Source organism: Athene noctua, chromosome 4 (genome assembly GCF_965140245.1).
Source record: "Athene noctua chromosome 4, bAthNoc1.hap1.1, whole genome shotgun sequence".
Taxonomy (NCBI): Eukaryota; Metazoa; Chordata; class Aves; order Strigiformes; family Strigidae; genus Athene; species Athene noctua.
In genome coordinates, this window is record NC_134040.1 from 58,877,649 (window position 1) to 58,889,944 (window position 12,296).

Sequence of the window (12,296 nt, forward strand, 5' to 3'; positions counted from 1 at the left end):
TATGAATGTTACAAATGACTAAAAATTACCTTCTTTTTTTTTCTAAAAACTTATAGATATTGATGATGTCAAGAAGCACAAACCGGGTTATCTTGAGGCTACAGTTGACTGGTTCCGACTATATAAAGTCCCTGATGGTAAACCGGAAAATCAGTTTGCTTTCAATGGAGAATTTAAAGACAAGGTGAAGATAATCCAAAATTAAAGCTGCATTATTCTGTCATGTGGCCTCTCTAATACATCCTAGAATTTTTGGAATTGTAAAGGAGGAGGTTTAACAAAAAGAATTTTTATATGACGGATCTTTGAATACCATTTATTAGGCTAGGAATACATAATATTTACTGTTTTCCATTTTATTAAGGGAAAATGCATAGGTTACTAAAGGAAATATGCAAAATTTCAGTCCTAATCCTGACAAGACTTACACGCACATCTGTGTGTGTGTGTGTAGGGTTTTTTCACAGCATTTTCATTTTCCCTGACAGAGAAATGAACAGATTGTCTTTTCAGGTATTTTTTCAGTCCTGATTGATAAATTTTCCTGACATTCTTTTCAGGCTGTGCAGTGTAAGACAGACAGTGGATTGCAGGTTTTTTTCATACTTGGTATTTGCTCAAGGTATACTTTTTCCTGATAATTCTATGTAAAAACATTTGAACTAGTTTTGAGTTGAAAGCTGAAAAAATATTTTCCTTTTTTTTTTTTTTTTTTTAAAAAAATGAATGACATTTTAAACTATCTACATTAAAAATGGCCAGTGTTTGAAAGGAGAGTGGACCTGGGAATAGACCTTGCTGAAGAAAATACCTGGATTTTTCTAGAGGAAACTGTGTGATTTGAGTAAAAACGCTTTGCAAATCGTGTATCGCATGCTCTGTAGACCATTTTTGGCAAAGAATCACAGGTTCCTACTGAATGATATCCATTGTCAGCTAGTTCAACCTTGCAGTGTGCTATCAAAGTTATAAAATGCCTTCTAACCAGCACAAGCAACTTCACGTGTTTTGTCTGGTTAAAGAGATGCCCTGACTTCCCTCTGCACTAAAACTGTCTTTTAAGTCAATGAAACTTAGATTTGTAGGGTTTGATAACCTGTTCTTTCCCCTGTTCTCCCAGGAACTGCTCTTGCGAGATTTTCCTGCTCTGTAAAGCAGAGTGTTGCTCTGTAGCAACAGTTAAAATGGTATAATCCTGTCAGGCCATTGAAGTTGAGGCTTGAGGCACTAAATGCCCCATGATGGCAGATTTGGAGCACTGGAATAATTCTCAAGCATTTCTAGAGACCCAGGATGTGGTGAGGCAGCCATGGCTGTGCTCCAGCAGCTCTGGTGAAGTTCACAATGTTCCAGTGGCATTTTGCCAAGTCACTCCTTGTTAGGAAATGTGAATGTTCTGTTGGCAGCTTTTTGCAAACCAGTCAAGATATCATCATCTGGATGCTTAGTGTTTATTTTACTTTATTTTTTGGGAAGCTTTTTCATCACCACACTGTCCCCAATATTACTTATGTTTTAAGCAAAAACTGTTAAGCAGCTGATGTGTTACATTGTTCAAATGCTTAAATATATGATGGGGAAATTAATGAAGTAAATGCAAATCTTGCCATCAGAGGGGAAACCTTAACTCTGACCCATATGTGCACGTGTAACAGAGGAGTCATAGCTCAGTGCTGTGTCCCATTTAGGACCTGTTAGTTTTCTACAGCTGTAGGTGTCTGCTTAGCATCTAGTGCTGATTTAATTTTTTTGGTGCAGCTTTCATGTTTTTTGGCTGCAGACTAAGGCCAAGTCCTGAATGTGTTGCCAGTGTATTTGACAGATAGTGAAGTTTGTTTCTTTTCATAAAAAGGGTGTTATATTCTCCTCAAAGGAGGCCCCTGAAAATAACACATGAAACAGTATGTTTTAATAAACTTGTTCTGTGGCTTTTTTTTTCTGTTTAATAACATTTTAATTCATAAAACTTTTCCTTGATGTAAACTAGGATTTTGCTGTTGAAATTATTAAATCCACCCATGAATACTGGAAAGCTTTGCTTCATAAAAAAGCTGATGGAGGTACTATTAAGTGGTAAGCATCCAGTCACGTCTTTTTGTATTGTGCTAGTACTGGTGGTGGTATTCAGTGTGTGGCAGCTGTGCATGAACTGCTTAAGATTTTTTTACTTTGAGATAACTGGAATACTCATGGGTTTGATTGATAATTATTTTATAATAGACTATTATTGACTAATTGCACCTTGTGTGATGATGATTTACTGGTAAGTGGTTCAAAAAAAAAAAAATTGATGGTATAAAAGTGACATAGATTACTTCAACTTTCCAGAAATGGCCCCAGAGTGTGTGTTTGGGATCATTCTGGGAGAATCTGTTATGTCGTGCAAATCCTCTTGTCACTGTTCTATCCTTCAGTGCTGCATGGCTGTGTTGCAAAATTCTTTTGCAGCTTAGCCTTCCATATTTTTTAGTTGCTCTCTGGAATGAGAGAACCAAATTATTGTTCTTTACTAGTCTTTGGCCTAATCTAAATTAAAATGGACTTTATTGAGCTCTCTGGATTGCTTTGTATTGGCAGTTCTGGCACCAGAGGCTTTGAAGACCAGGCAGGTGTCTTTGCCTGGTGCTTTCCAAGGGCTGTAGATTGCCATTAGCTAAACCAGAGAGCAAAGGCTGTGGGAGAAGCTGTGCTGAGGTAGTTACTCTTGTCTTCTGCTTTACTGGGAAAATGTGACTTTCTCTCTCCATTTCTTGGAGTTGATTGAACACCTTAGCAGTTGGACAGGTTGGTATTTCCATTTTAGCATGGCAGAAACACTGTAGGATAATATTCAAGTTTTGGTCTTGATTGTTTCAGAGCACTTTGAGCTTCATCTTGATGAAATTAAAAAGTTGCAGTTGTGCTTTGAGGAATTAAACTTCTTGCAGTTATTGTGTAGGATGTTAAAAACTTGTGATCAAACTCACAGTCTGAAAGGATATATATTCATAGGGAAATGTTTCTGCAAAGTATTTGGTCCCAGAATTTGTCTGCTTTCTGGAGGCAGTACAGGTATCTGCTGTATGTTGGAGAAGAATTCTGACCTGATTTTTCCTCCTTCTTGTTAGATACTGCAGGCAGACTACTGCAAACCAAGGGTGGCCTGCCACAGAATCTGGCCATCCTTCCAAGACACAAGAGACATGGGGAATATTCACACCATCCGTGCTAGCCATCTACGTGTTTTTCAGCTCCCTCAGGAAGTGCCAGTTTATCTCTGCTGACTTTTTGGGAGGATATAGTTTCTTAGCTGTGGTCCTCTGAACTGTACCCAAGTTAGCTGTCAGAAGCACTGAGTATGAGCACTGCTTGCATTAATATGGAATGTATAGTCTAAAAACCCTCTCAAACCCAAAGAAAACAAAGAACACCCCTTCCAGCATTACTGGGTGCTTAATGTTTGTGACTTCCTCATTTCTTGCAGATACACATTTCTGAGCTCTGTATGTGAAAGTGTTTTTTTTCCATAGGTGCTTAGTTGTGCATGTGTCTCTTCCACTGATTGATCAAACAGGTTTAAAACTTTTTTTTTCAGCACAAATGTTCTTGTGAGTGGCAGCCCATTTTGTTGCAGTGAGGAGATTGCCCGATCGATTGTGCAGTCGGTAAGATAATATTTACTTTTTTTCCCACGTTTTTAAAAAGTGATTAATAGGAGAAGATTCAGAACTCCAAAACTGAAATAAAGTAGCTAAACTGAAATGGTCCTTAAACAAAATGTAAGGCATAAAGTAAAAAAAAGAGCACAGAGGTTGTGAGGGAAATATAAGCATTGTAATATAAACCTCTCATTATAGTGATCCAATTGTGCTTTCTGGCAGGTTCATTACTGTTCTGGTGGGATTTTTTTTGTTGTTTTTTTTTTCTCCCTCTGCAGTGCTGTTTCTTCTGATCCTGAATAGCAAGATGGACTGCTATTTGTATCTAGCCTGCTGTCTTCTCTGTCTCCCCTGTTGCCATGAGTTACCACCCAGTGTTAGAACTCATTGACTAGCTAACTGTAGTCCCTAATCACTAAAGGGATCCTTTGTTTGTCTGCTTGCATAATTAAATGCATTGCTGTAAGAGATGGGGATGCTTTTTTGAATGTTTCTTAAAGAATGCCTGTCATATTCTGGAAATTAACATAAAATTAAAACATGCAGGTTTCCTGTTCAGGCAAGAAAAATGTCCTGCAGGTCTGATGCTTTCATGTGCAAATGATACCGGAGGAGAATTTCTTCCTTTTTAAAATATGCTCATTTGGATGCCAGAAATTAAGCAAAGTTACCAGAAATTACATGAAGAAAAGTACCCCCAAGTGTTTTGGTTTTTTTTTTTTTTTTAAACGTATGCCGTGATTGAGCCTGTGCTCATGACCACACGAGCATGGCAGGTATTTTGCACATGTGCATGGCTGCCTGAGCACCAGTGTTTTGTCCCAGCAGTCACAGTAATTATGCAAGTTAAGGTGTCAAAGGAGTGGTCCACTGTCTGTGCAGTTAGCATTCCAACAGCATTTCTAGTAAGAATGTGTTGTCCTGGGTGGTGTTTTGTCATAAGCAAATAGAGTGTCCGTTGTAAAGAAAAGTTAGTTTAAGTCATAAAAAAGCATCAAATCTTTTTCCTATTCAGGTCTCTTGCTTTCAGCACTTCTTTAAAAGTACCTTTATGGTTGCACTTGTGAATGTTGATTAATGGGACTGTAAGTTTGATATGAAAGAAAAGTTCATTTCAGAATTCAAATATGTTTTCATACATGTCAGTGACAGCTATAAGCATATATATATGCTTATATGTTTTTCTATATATATAAAAGCTATACATTCTCTGTACTTTCAAATTTGCAATAATTTTTAGTGAGTGTTTAAATAGAACTAAAATTTCAAGTTGAAATGTATTTGGATGGTGAAAAACCTCCAAAGGAATATTTCCTTTTGTGTTCTGTCCTGTTTGTACTTTGAAGCATAATTATCTGTTTAAATCGGCAGTATCTGTTATTTTGTCTCTTAATATCAAACAAAATTTTTCCTGGTTTTTGGGCTGGAGGTTAGTAAAATCGGTTTATGAAATAGGTACCTTGTATCAAAGTTTAATATCTTTTTTATTATGAGTGCTTGCCTTCTTATCAAATATTATCTCTTCCTGGCTTTTTTGTGCCTCACATTATTTTCTTTAAGTGATGCTGTGTTTGTGAAGTTGTCATCATATACTCCTTTCCATCTGTGTTTCAGTTCAGCCTAAGTATTTTAACTGTGTCTTTGTAGGATACTGTCTCTTGGTACTTTTTGGTCAGGGAAAAAATGCAATACTCTTTTAAATACTCTTCATACTGCATACAATTTCCAATCTATGATAACTAAAAAAAGTAAAATGATCTTGAAATATGAATGATAGACAGTCAGACTCTAAACATAAGCAGGGAGGTTGACTTGCACATTTTAAGCAGGTATCTTTTTGTCTGGTACACTACGCTGCCCACTTTGGTTGTCAGGCATTCATCTCTCTCATACTGAAGTGAAAGTACGTGAGAGTTGGCTGTAGAATTTTAATGGCTGTGGTAATTTTAAATGAAGGCTGCCTGTGTCTGGAGGGTTTTTTTTGTTTGTGCTTTTTCTTTTTTTTAAAACTAAAAGCAGATACATTTTTCTACTAACTTATGTCCATCTATTAAATTCTGGATAAAAACCAAAGAATGAAATGCGAGGTAGAGATTTTGTATGCAAGTACTGTGAGAAACATATTTCAGCTACTGCAAAATTTCTGGGCTACTTGTGTAGTGAGAGCTCATTCCCTACAGTTCTGTTTCCTGGATCCAGTTTGAGTTGACTGATAATTGCCTTAAATTGGGTACATTGAGTTCTCAAAAAACACCCCCCCCACCCCCCCAACAAAAACCCCAAACCAAAAGGCTACGCTCAGTATTGTTATGAACCAACTTTCATGGTAAGAAAATTATAACTAAGAACCAAATAGAAAACAGACAAATCCTTACCAAATGCTTACCAAATTGTGCATTAATCAGTATTTTTTTATAGATTTTGATTGGGTAGTTCCCAAGGTAGTCCTGTTGATTTCAGTAGGATTTATTGTGCTGTTATTTGACCTTTCATTATTTTACGGGTGTGGGACTAGAATGGCTTGTCTGTGGTAGGGAGTTTCCATTCTACTGAGTTAGTTTCTAGATGGTGGGCATGTGTACTGTCATCTGTATTGGTGGCAAACTAGGAATGATTCTACAACCGGTGAAGTTGCCATGTCCAGTCAATTCCAAAGTAGTAGAAGATAATATGTGCATATGAAAACACATACTGAACCAGATAAAATTACACTTAGCCCTCTGCAACTACAAACCCAGTTGAGTTTTAACACTAGGTGGTGAAAATATCTAGCATTCTCTAGCCTCTAAAAATTGTTTCATCTCTGTTTCAGCTCCAGTGTTAGTATATGTTGAAAACTAAACCCAGGAGGAATAGAGCTGAATGTGTTAGTGCTAAGATGTAGTGTTTATTTCTGGCTTTTAAGTGCTGCCATCTGTAAAACTGACCAGGACAGCCAAACTTTTGTTTAACATTAATTCTGAGAACTGCTTGCTCACTTGTTCTGTGAAGAAGCTGCCGAGGACTTTGCAAGTTGGAAAATCTCCAAGATAATCTATATATAGTTAGTAGAGCAGTGTTTCTCAGACTTGTCACATAATTCTTCCCTTATAGTACTAGAAAGTGAACTAGGAAAGCTTGGCTAGATGAAGTCTCTTCTGATAAAATGCAGAATAGTATTTTGCAGGGGAGAATATTTGTTTTTTCCTGATAATTTAAAAACTCTACAACAAAATTTGAATCTGCATACTTAATGTGTTTCAAATAATTAAGATCTAAGCAGGAAAGTCTGTTAACTACCTTTCTCCCTACATGTTTGCTGTGAGTACACTTCCATTTGGGACTTAGAAGCAGAATTTTCTGTTCAGTGATCAGTTGTGAAATAAAAGATTGGTGGGGGTTTTTGGGGAGGATTTTATGTGTTTGTTTTGTTTGTTTTAAAATGTATTTATTTATTTATTTGGGTTTTTTAAACTGGTGTTCCTCTTGAAAGGGTTGTGTAGTGAAGAGATTCCTGGTTCAGTGGGATGAGTTTTTGATCTGTTATTGGGGGGAAGGTCCTGAGTTATCTCAGACTTCCTGAGCAGTTATCCCAGAAGTGGTAGGCACCTGCTTATACATCGTGACCACTGGTTCTCCCTGCCTTATGAGTTAAAGCTTTGGTTTTACTGGAAGGAGAGGGGATGATTTGGTGTTAAGGCCTGGAAGACACTTTCCATAGCGTACAAGAGCTCTTGATCCCCCTGTGTAAGAAGTTGGGAAAGGATGGCAAGAGACTGGTGTGGACAAGTCAAGACCTGCTAGTCAAAATAAAGGGCAAGAAGGAAATGCATAGAAACTGGAATCAGGGACAGGTATCCTGAGAAGAGTAGAGAGACATTGCCCAGTTGTATAGGGACAGCATCAGGAAGGCCAAGGCATGGCTGGAGCTGAGCTTGTCAAGGGATGCAAAGAATAATAACATCTTCCGTAAGTATGTCAGCCAGAAAAGGAAGGTCAGAGGAAGTGTACCCCTCTGATGAGCACAACTGGCAAACAAGTAAAAATGGCCAAGCAGAAGGCTGAGGTACTCAACAACTTTTTTAACTCGGTCTTTACTGGCAGCCTTTCTTCCCACACTTCTCGAGTGGATGGACCTCAAGGCAGGGACTGGGGGAGCAAAGTCCCTCCCACTGTAAGAGATCAGGTTCACGACTGCCTGAGGAACTTGAACATACGTAAGTCGATGGCACCTGACAAGGTGTATCTCAGAGTCCTGAGGGAATTGGCAGATGTAGTTGCCAAGCCACACTCTATGATATTTGAAAAGTCATGGCAGTCAGGTGAAGTCCCTGGTGACTGGAAGAAGGAAAATATTGCACCCATTTTTAAAAAGGGTTGAAAGGAGCACCCTGGGAACTACCAACCTGTCAGCCTCACCTCTGTGCCTGGGCAGAACATGGATCAGATCCTCCTAGAAGCTATGATAAGTCACATGGAGGACGGGGAGGTGATCTGAGACAGCCAGCATGGCTTCACCAAGGGCAAGTCTTGCTTGACCAACCTGGTGGCCTTCTATGATGAACTGTGTCAGTGGAGAAGGGAAGAGCTATGGATGTCATCTATCTGAACATCTGTAAGGCCTTTGACACTGTCTACCACAACATCCTTCTCTCTAAATGGGAGAGAGATCGATTTGATGGGTGGCTGTTTGGTGGATGAGGAGTTGGCTGGATGATCGCATCCAGAGATAGCGGTCAATGGCTCAATGTCCAGATGGAGGTCAGTGATGAGTGGTGTCCCTCAGAGGTCTGTACTGGGACCAGTACTGTTTAATATCTTCATCAGTGACATAGTGTGATCGAGTGCACCTTCAGCAAGTTTGCAGATGACACCAAGCTGCAGTTGACACACCTGAGGGATGGGATTCCATCTAGAGGGACCTGGACAAGCTCGAGAAGCGGGTCCATGTGAACCTCATGAGGTTCAACGAGGCCAAGTGCGAGGTTCTGCACATGGGTTGGGGCAACCCCCAGTATCAATACAGGCGGGGGGATGAAGGGATTGAGAGCAGCACTGTTGAGAAGGACTTGGGTGTACTGCTGGATGAAAAGCTGGACATGAGCCGGCAATGTGCACTTGCAGCCCAGAAAACCAACCATGTCCTGAGCTGCATCAAGAGAAGCGTGGCCAGGGGGTCAGGGGAGGGGACTCTCCCCCTCTATTCTGCTCTGGTGAGACCCCACCTGCAGTGCTGTGTCCATCTCTGGAGTCCTCAGAACAGGAAAGACATGGACCTGTTGGAGTGGGTCCAGAGGAGCCCACAAAAATGATCAGAGGAATGAAACACCTCTCCTATGAGGACAGATTGGGAGAGTTGGCATTGTTCAGCCTGAAGAAGAGGAAGCTCCAGGGAGATCTTATTGCAACCTTTCAATACATAAAAGGGGCTTATAAAAAGTCTGTCCCCATCTTTCTTGTTAGGGCCTGTAGTGATAGTACAGGGGGCAATGGCATTAAACTAAAAGAGGATAGATTCAGACTAGGTATAAGGAAGAAATTTTTACAATGAGGGTGGTGAAACACTGCAATAGGTTGCCCAGAGAGATGGTAGAAGCCCCATTGTTGGAAACATTTAAGGCCAGGTTGGATGAAGCTTTGAGCAGCCTGATTTAGTGGAAGGTGTTCCTGCTCATTGAAGGGGGTTGGACTAGATGACCTTTAAAGGTCCCTTCCAACCCAAACTCTTCTATGATTTTAAGACTTGGATTACGTTTGCCATACTGGCACATCCTTTCAAGACCAGTCCCACAACCTACCCTGTGCAGGTAATTATCCTAGCTAAAGTGAGAAAAAGAATCCTGTTCTTCCCTTCCTTCCTCACAGGCTTTGACCTGCTCTTCAGTGGATCAAGCCCTGTGCCTGCTCAGAGGCAGGCAGGCTCATGAGGGCATTTCACACCAACACAGAGCAGTTTGAGTGCTGCACTGTGCTAAGCCTAGCCTTGTGGCTTCTGGATCAGTTTTCCTGCCTGCAGGATACTGCAAAGTTTCATTAATGTCTTCACATGCCATTAAGTAGTGGCATAAAGTTCTGCTGGTGTGGAAGACATGGGTGGTCACTGGCAGCTTTGTTCTCCTGAAACTTCAAACAGCTGCAAATGCTGCTTTTGAGGTTGTTTCTTTTTTGTATGGTTCACCTAAATGATTACTCCTAGGGTTATCTGCTTGGGTAAGCATACTTGGGGTGGGCTTGTGTCATGACAGAGGCTAACATCCACATGTTTTTTGCATTTCGTTTGTGTGTATGAGTGAGCGAGGCAGGATTGCTTGTGCTGAGGTGCTCTCTGCTTCTTTCTGATCATTTATGTCAGTTGGAAAACTTGTCTGTGAGGAGCTGACGGAAAGGTAGTGGAGGATTCTTGCTATGCAAATAACTAGCATCCTCATCATGAGGCAGGTTGCTTCCAACTGGTGTTAAAACTAGCTTTAATTTTGTCCTTTAAGTAATAGCACAAGACATACTGTGTAATACTGCAATTGAGTAGTGGTGTATCCAGCTATGAAATGGACCTAGACTTACAGACCTACATTTTAAAATTTGGCACTTTCCACAAAACTGAATCCTGCTCTGTCAAAATGTGTTTGCAAAAGAGTTTAATTACAGGTTTATTTAAAATGTTTGCATATATGTAAAGTAAGTTTTTTGTGTGTATATATATATTCACATGCGTACCTTTATAGTGAAACATGTATAGTAATGTAATTGAAAAGGCATTTTTATTCTTTAGTATATAAGCAGCAAATCGAGTTATCCTCAGAGACAGTACAGTAGGAAAATCCCCTTTATGTTAGGTAAAATGTTAATCTGTCACTTATTATTAGTGTGTTTGTTTTGTCATTTGTGAGCAACCAAGAAATATTTAAAGTAGTTATGGAGGAAAAAGGGAAAGTTTACAAGGTAGACCATTTCCTGTGGTGGCAACAGAAAGTTCTGTTTTTATTAATATCTCTTGATTTTAGCAGTAAAATAGCTTTGAGTTTGGGTGCTACCTGTGAAGCTTTAACTAAACACTGATATGTTGGTTTGTTTTTTTGTTTTTTGTTTTTTTTTTATTCAGGCACCAGTGCCTGTGAATGGAGATTGTGTTTCCCCAGAAGGTACGTTTTTCCCCAAATGCCATGCTGTTTATGCAATTGTTTACTTTTAAAATTGACATAAAAACTGTTGTGTTGAAAAAAAGTGGGTTTGCGCGTATGAGAATGATAATAGTTATATTCTGTCAGACTGTAACGCCTATCACCTGTTAGATAGAACATGGGCAGAAAATCATGGATGGTTTGTGGGAGATTAGTTTTGAGTATGAATGAAAGTGTAGTCCACATAAAAAGATGAGAAGACTAAATTTTTCTGTCACTGATCATGGAAGGCAAATGCATGACATTTATCCTTTTTAAAGGAGAAAGGTTGCTTTGTTTGCTTTAGTTTTTGTCATTCTTCACAGTAGCTAACTAATCAAATAAAAGCCCCTTTTCCTAGAAGTGACATAGCGATATTTAGTTTTCAAGTGTAAGTTCTAAAGACAAAATTCTCTCTTTCACTGTTATGACTGTTTCTCATGCTAACAGAACATGTGGTTTTGGTCAAGAAGTAAGAATGCATCCTACATATTCATTTTTGTTAACTACTTTAAAAAAAAAAAGATTTTTCTACTGGCAGGGACTATAGAGAAGACATACGTGCTTTTTGAGATAGAGGGAGTTACAGAAACGCTACGAGAAACTTAGTCATGAATCAAGTTCCGGACTGTTAGCAAAGTAACATCTGTGTAAGCCATGTCATGGGAAAACAAGTTGCATTCCATTTGCCCTTATATGGTATGTCAATAAATAGCATTTCTTTACTGAAGTACTACATCTTAGACCTCTGACAGACAACTGAACATAATCTGCCTAATCTTTGATGTTTTCCAGGGATGGTCAACTCAGTGTTGTAACTTGTTGCAGGATTGTTCAGCCAAAGTGTTGAAGTGGACAGATAATATTTGGGGCTGTGCTTTACATAGGCTGGGGGTAGAGCTCACCCAGAAGTATTGTTGTGGGAGGGAAGATAGCTGAAAGGGCAGAATGGTGCTTTTTCAAGTGTTTGTGTCTGACTAGTTGTATAGAACTAATATAATTCTTTATGTCTTTTTTGTTTGTTTTAGTTGATTCCTGGCACTTTCTTCCCAAGTGATCATCAGTGTTCTGAAGCTGCTTCATCACATCTTAAAGTCATCCCTTTTTTGAAGACAGGAAAAATCACTAATTTTTGGGTTCCTGTTGAAACAACTTTTCAACTTGTGTAAACCTTCTCTCGTGTAAATAAACACTGACATTATAAAATGAATGTTTCCTTTCTGTGTCTTTCTTTGTGCAGGGTGGAGCAGAGGGAAGAGGAATACTTGCTTGTTTCTGAATCTCAGAACTCCAGAATTGCTTTTATGCACTCATGAAGTGTAGTATCAGATGAGATGGGAGATAAAATGTCTTCAACCTTGTTCTCCAGATTTTGGAATAATCCAGCCATCAGGTGCATAGAAGACTCTGTTAATTTGTATTTTAGGGCTTGTCTGGCCACCTTGACTGTAATCTTTTTCAAGTAAACAGTAATCTTTAATATGCTTAGCAATTTATCATGTTCTTCAGTATATGACTGTGT

The 12,296-nt window shown here is 39.2% G+C and overlaps 1 protein-coding gene across 1 annotated transcript in view; it reads left to right on the top strand.

Annotated features, from left to right (window-relative positions):
* Positions 1-11,978, top strand: part of PPA2 (inorganic pyrophosphatase 2) — a 38,403-nt gene extending 26,425 nt beyond the window's left edge. Inside the window, exons 8-12 of the mRNA XM_074905496.1 lie at positions 57-184; positions 1,988-2,073; positions 3,575-3,644; positions 10,717-10,756; positions 11,803-11,978. Of these exons, the coding sequence (XP_074761597.1) occupies positions 57-184; positions 1,988-2,073; positions 3,575-3,644; positions 10,717-10,756; positions 11,803-11,831 (353 nt within the window). The 3' untranslated portion in view covers positions 11,832-11,978. The remainder of the gene's footprint in view (positions 1-56; positions 185-1,987; positions 2,074-3,574; positions 3,645-10,716; positions 10,757-11,802) is intronic.
* The last annotated feature ends 318 nt before the right edge of the window (positions 11,979-12,296 follow it).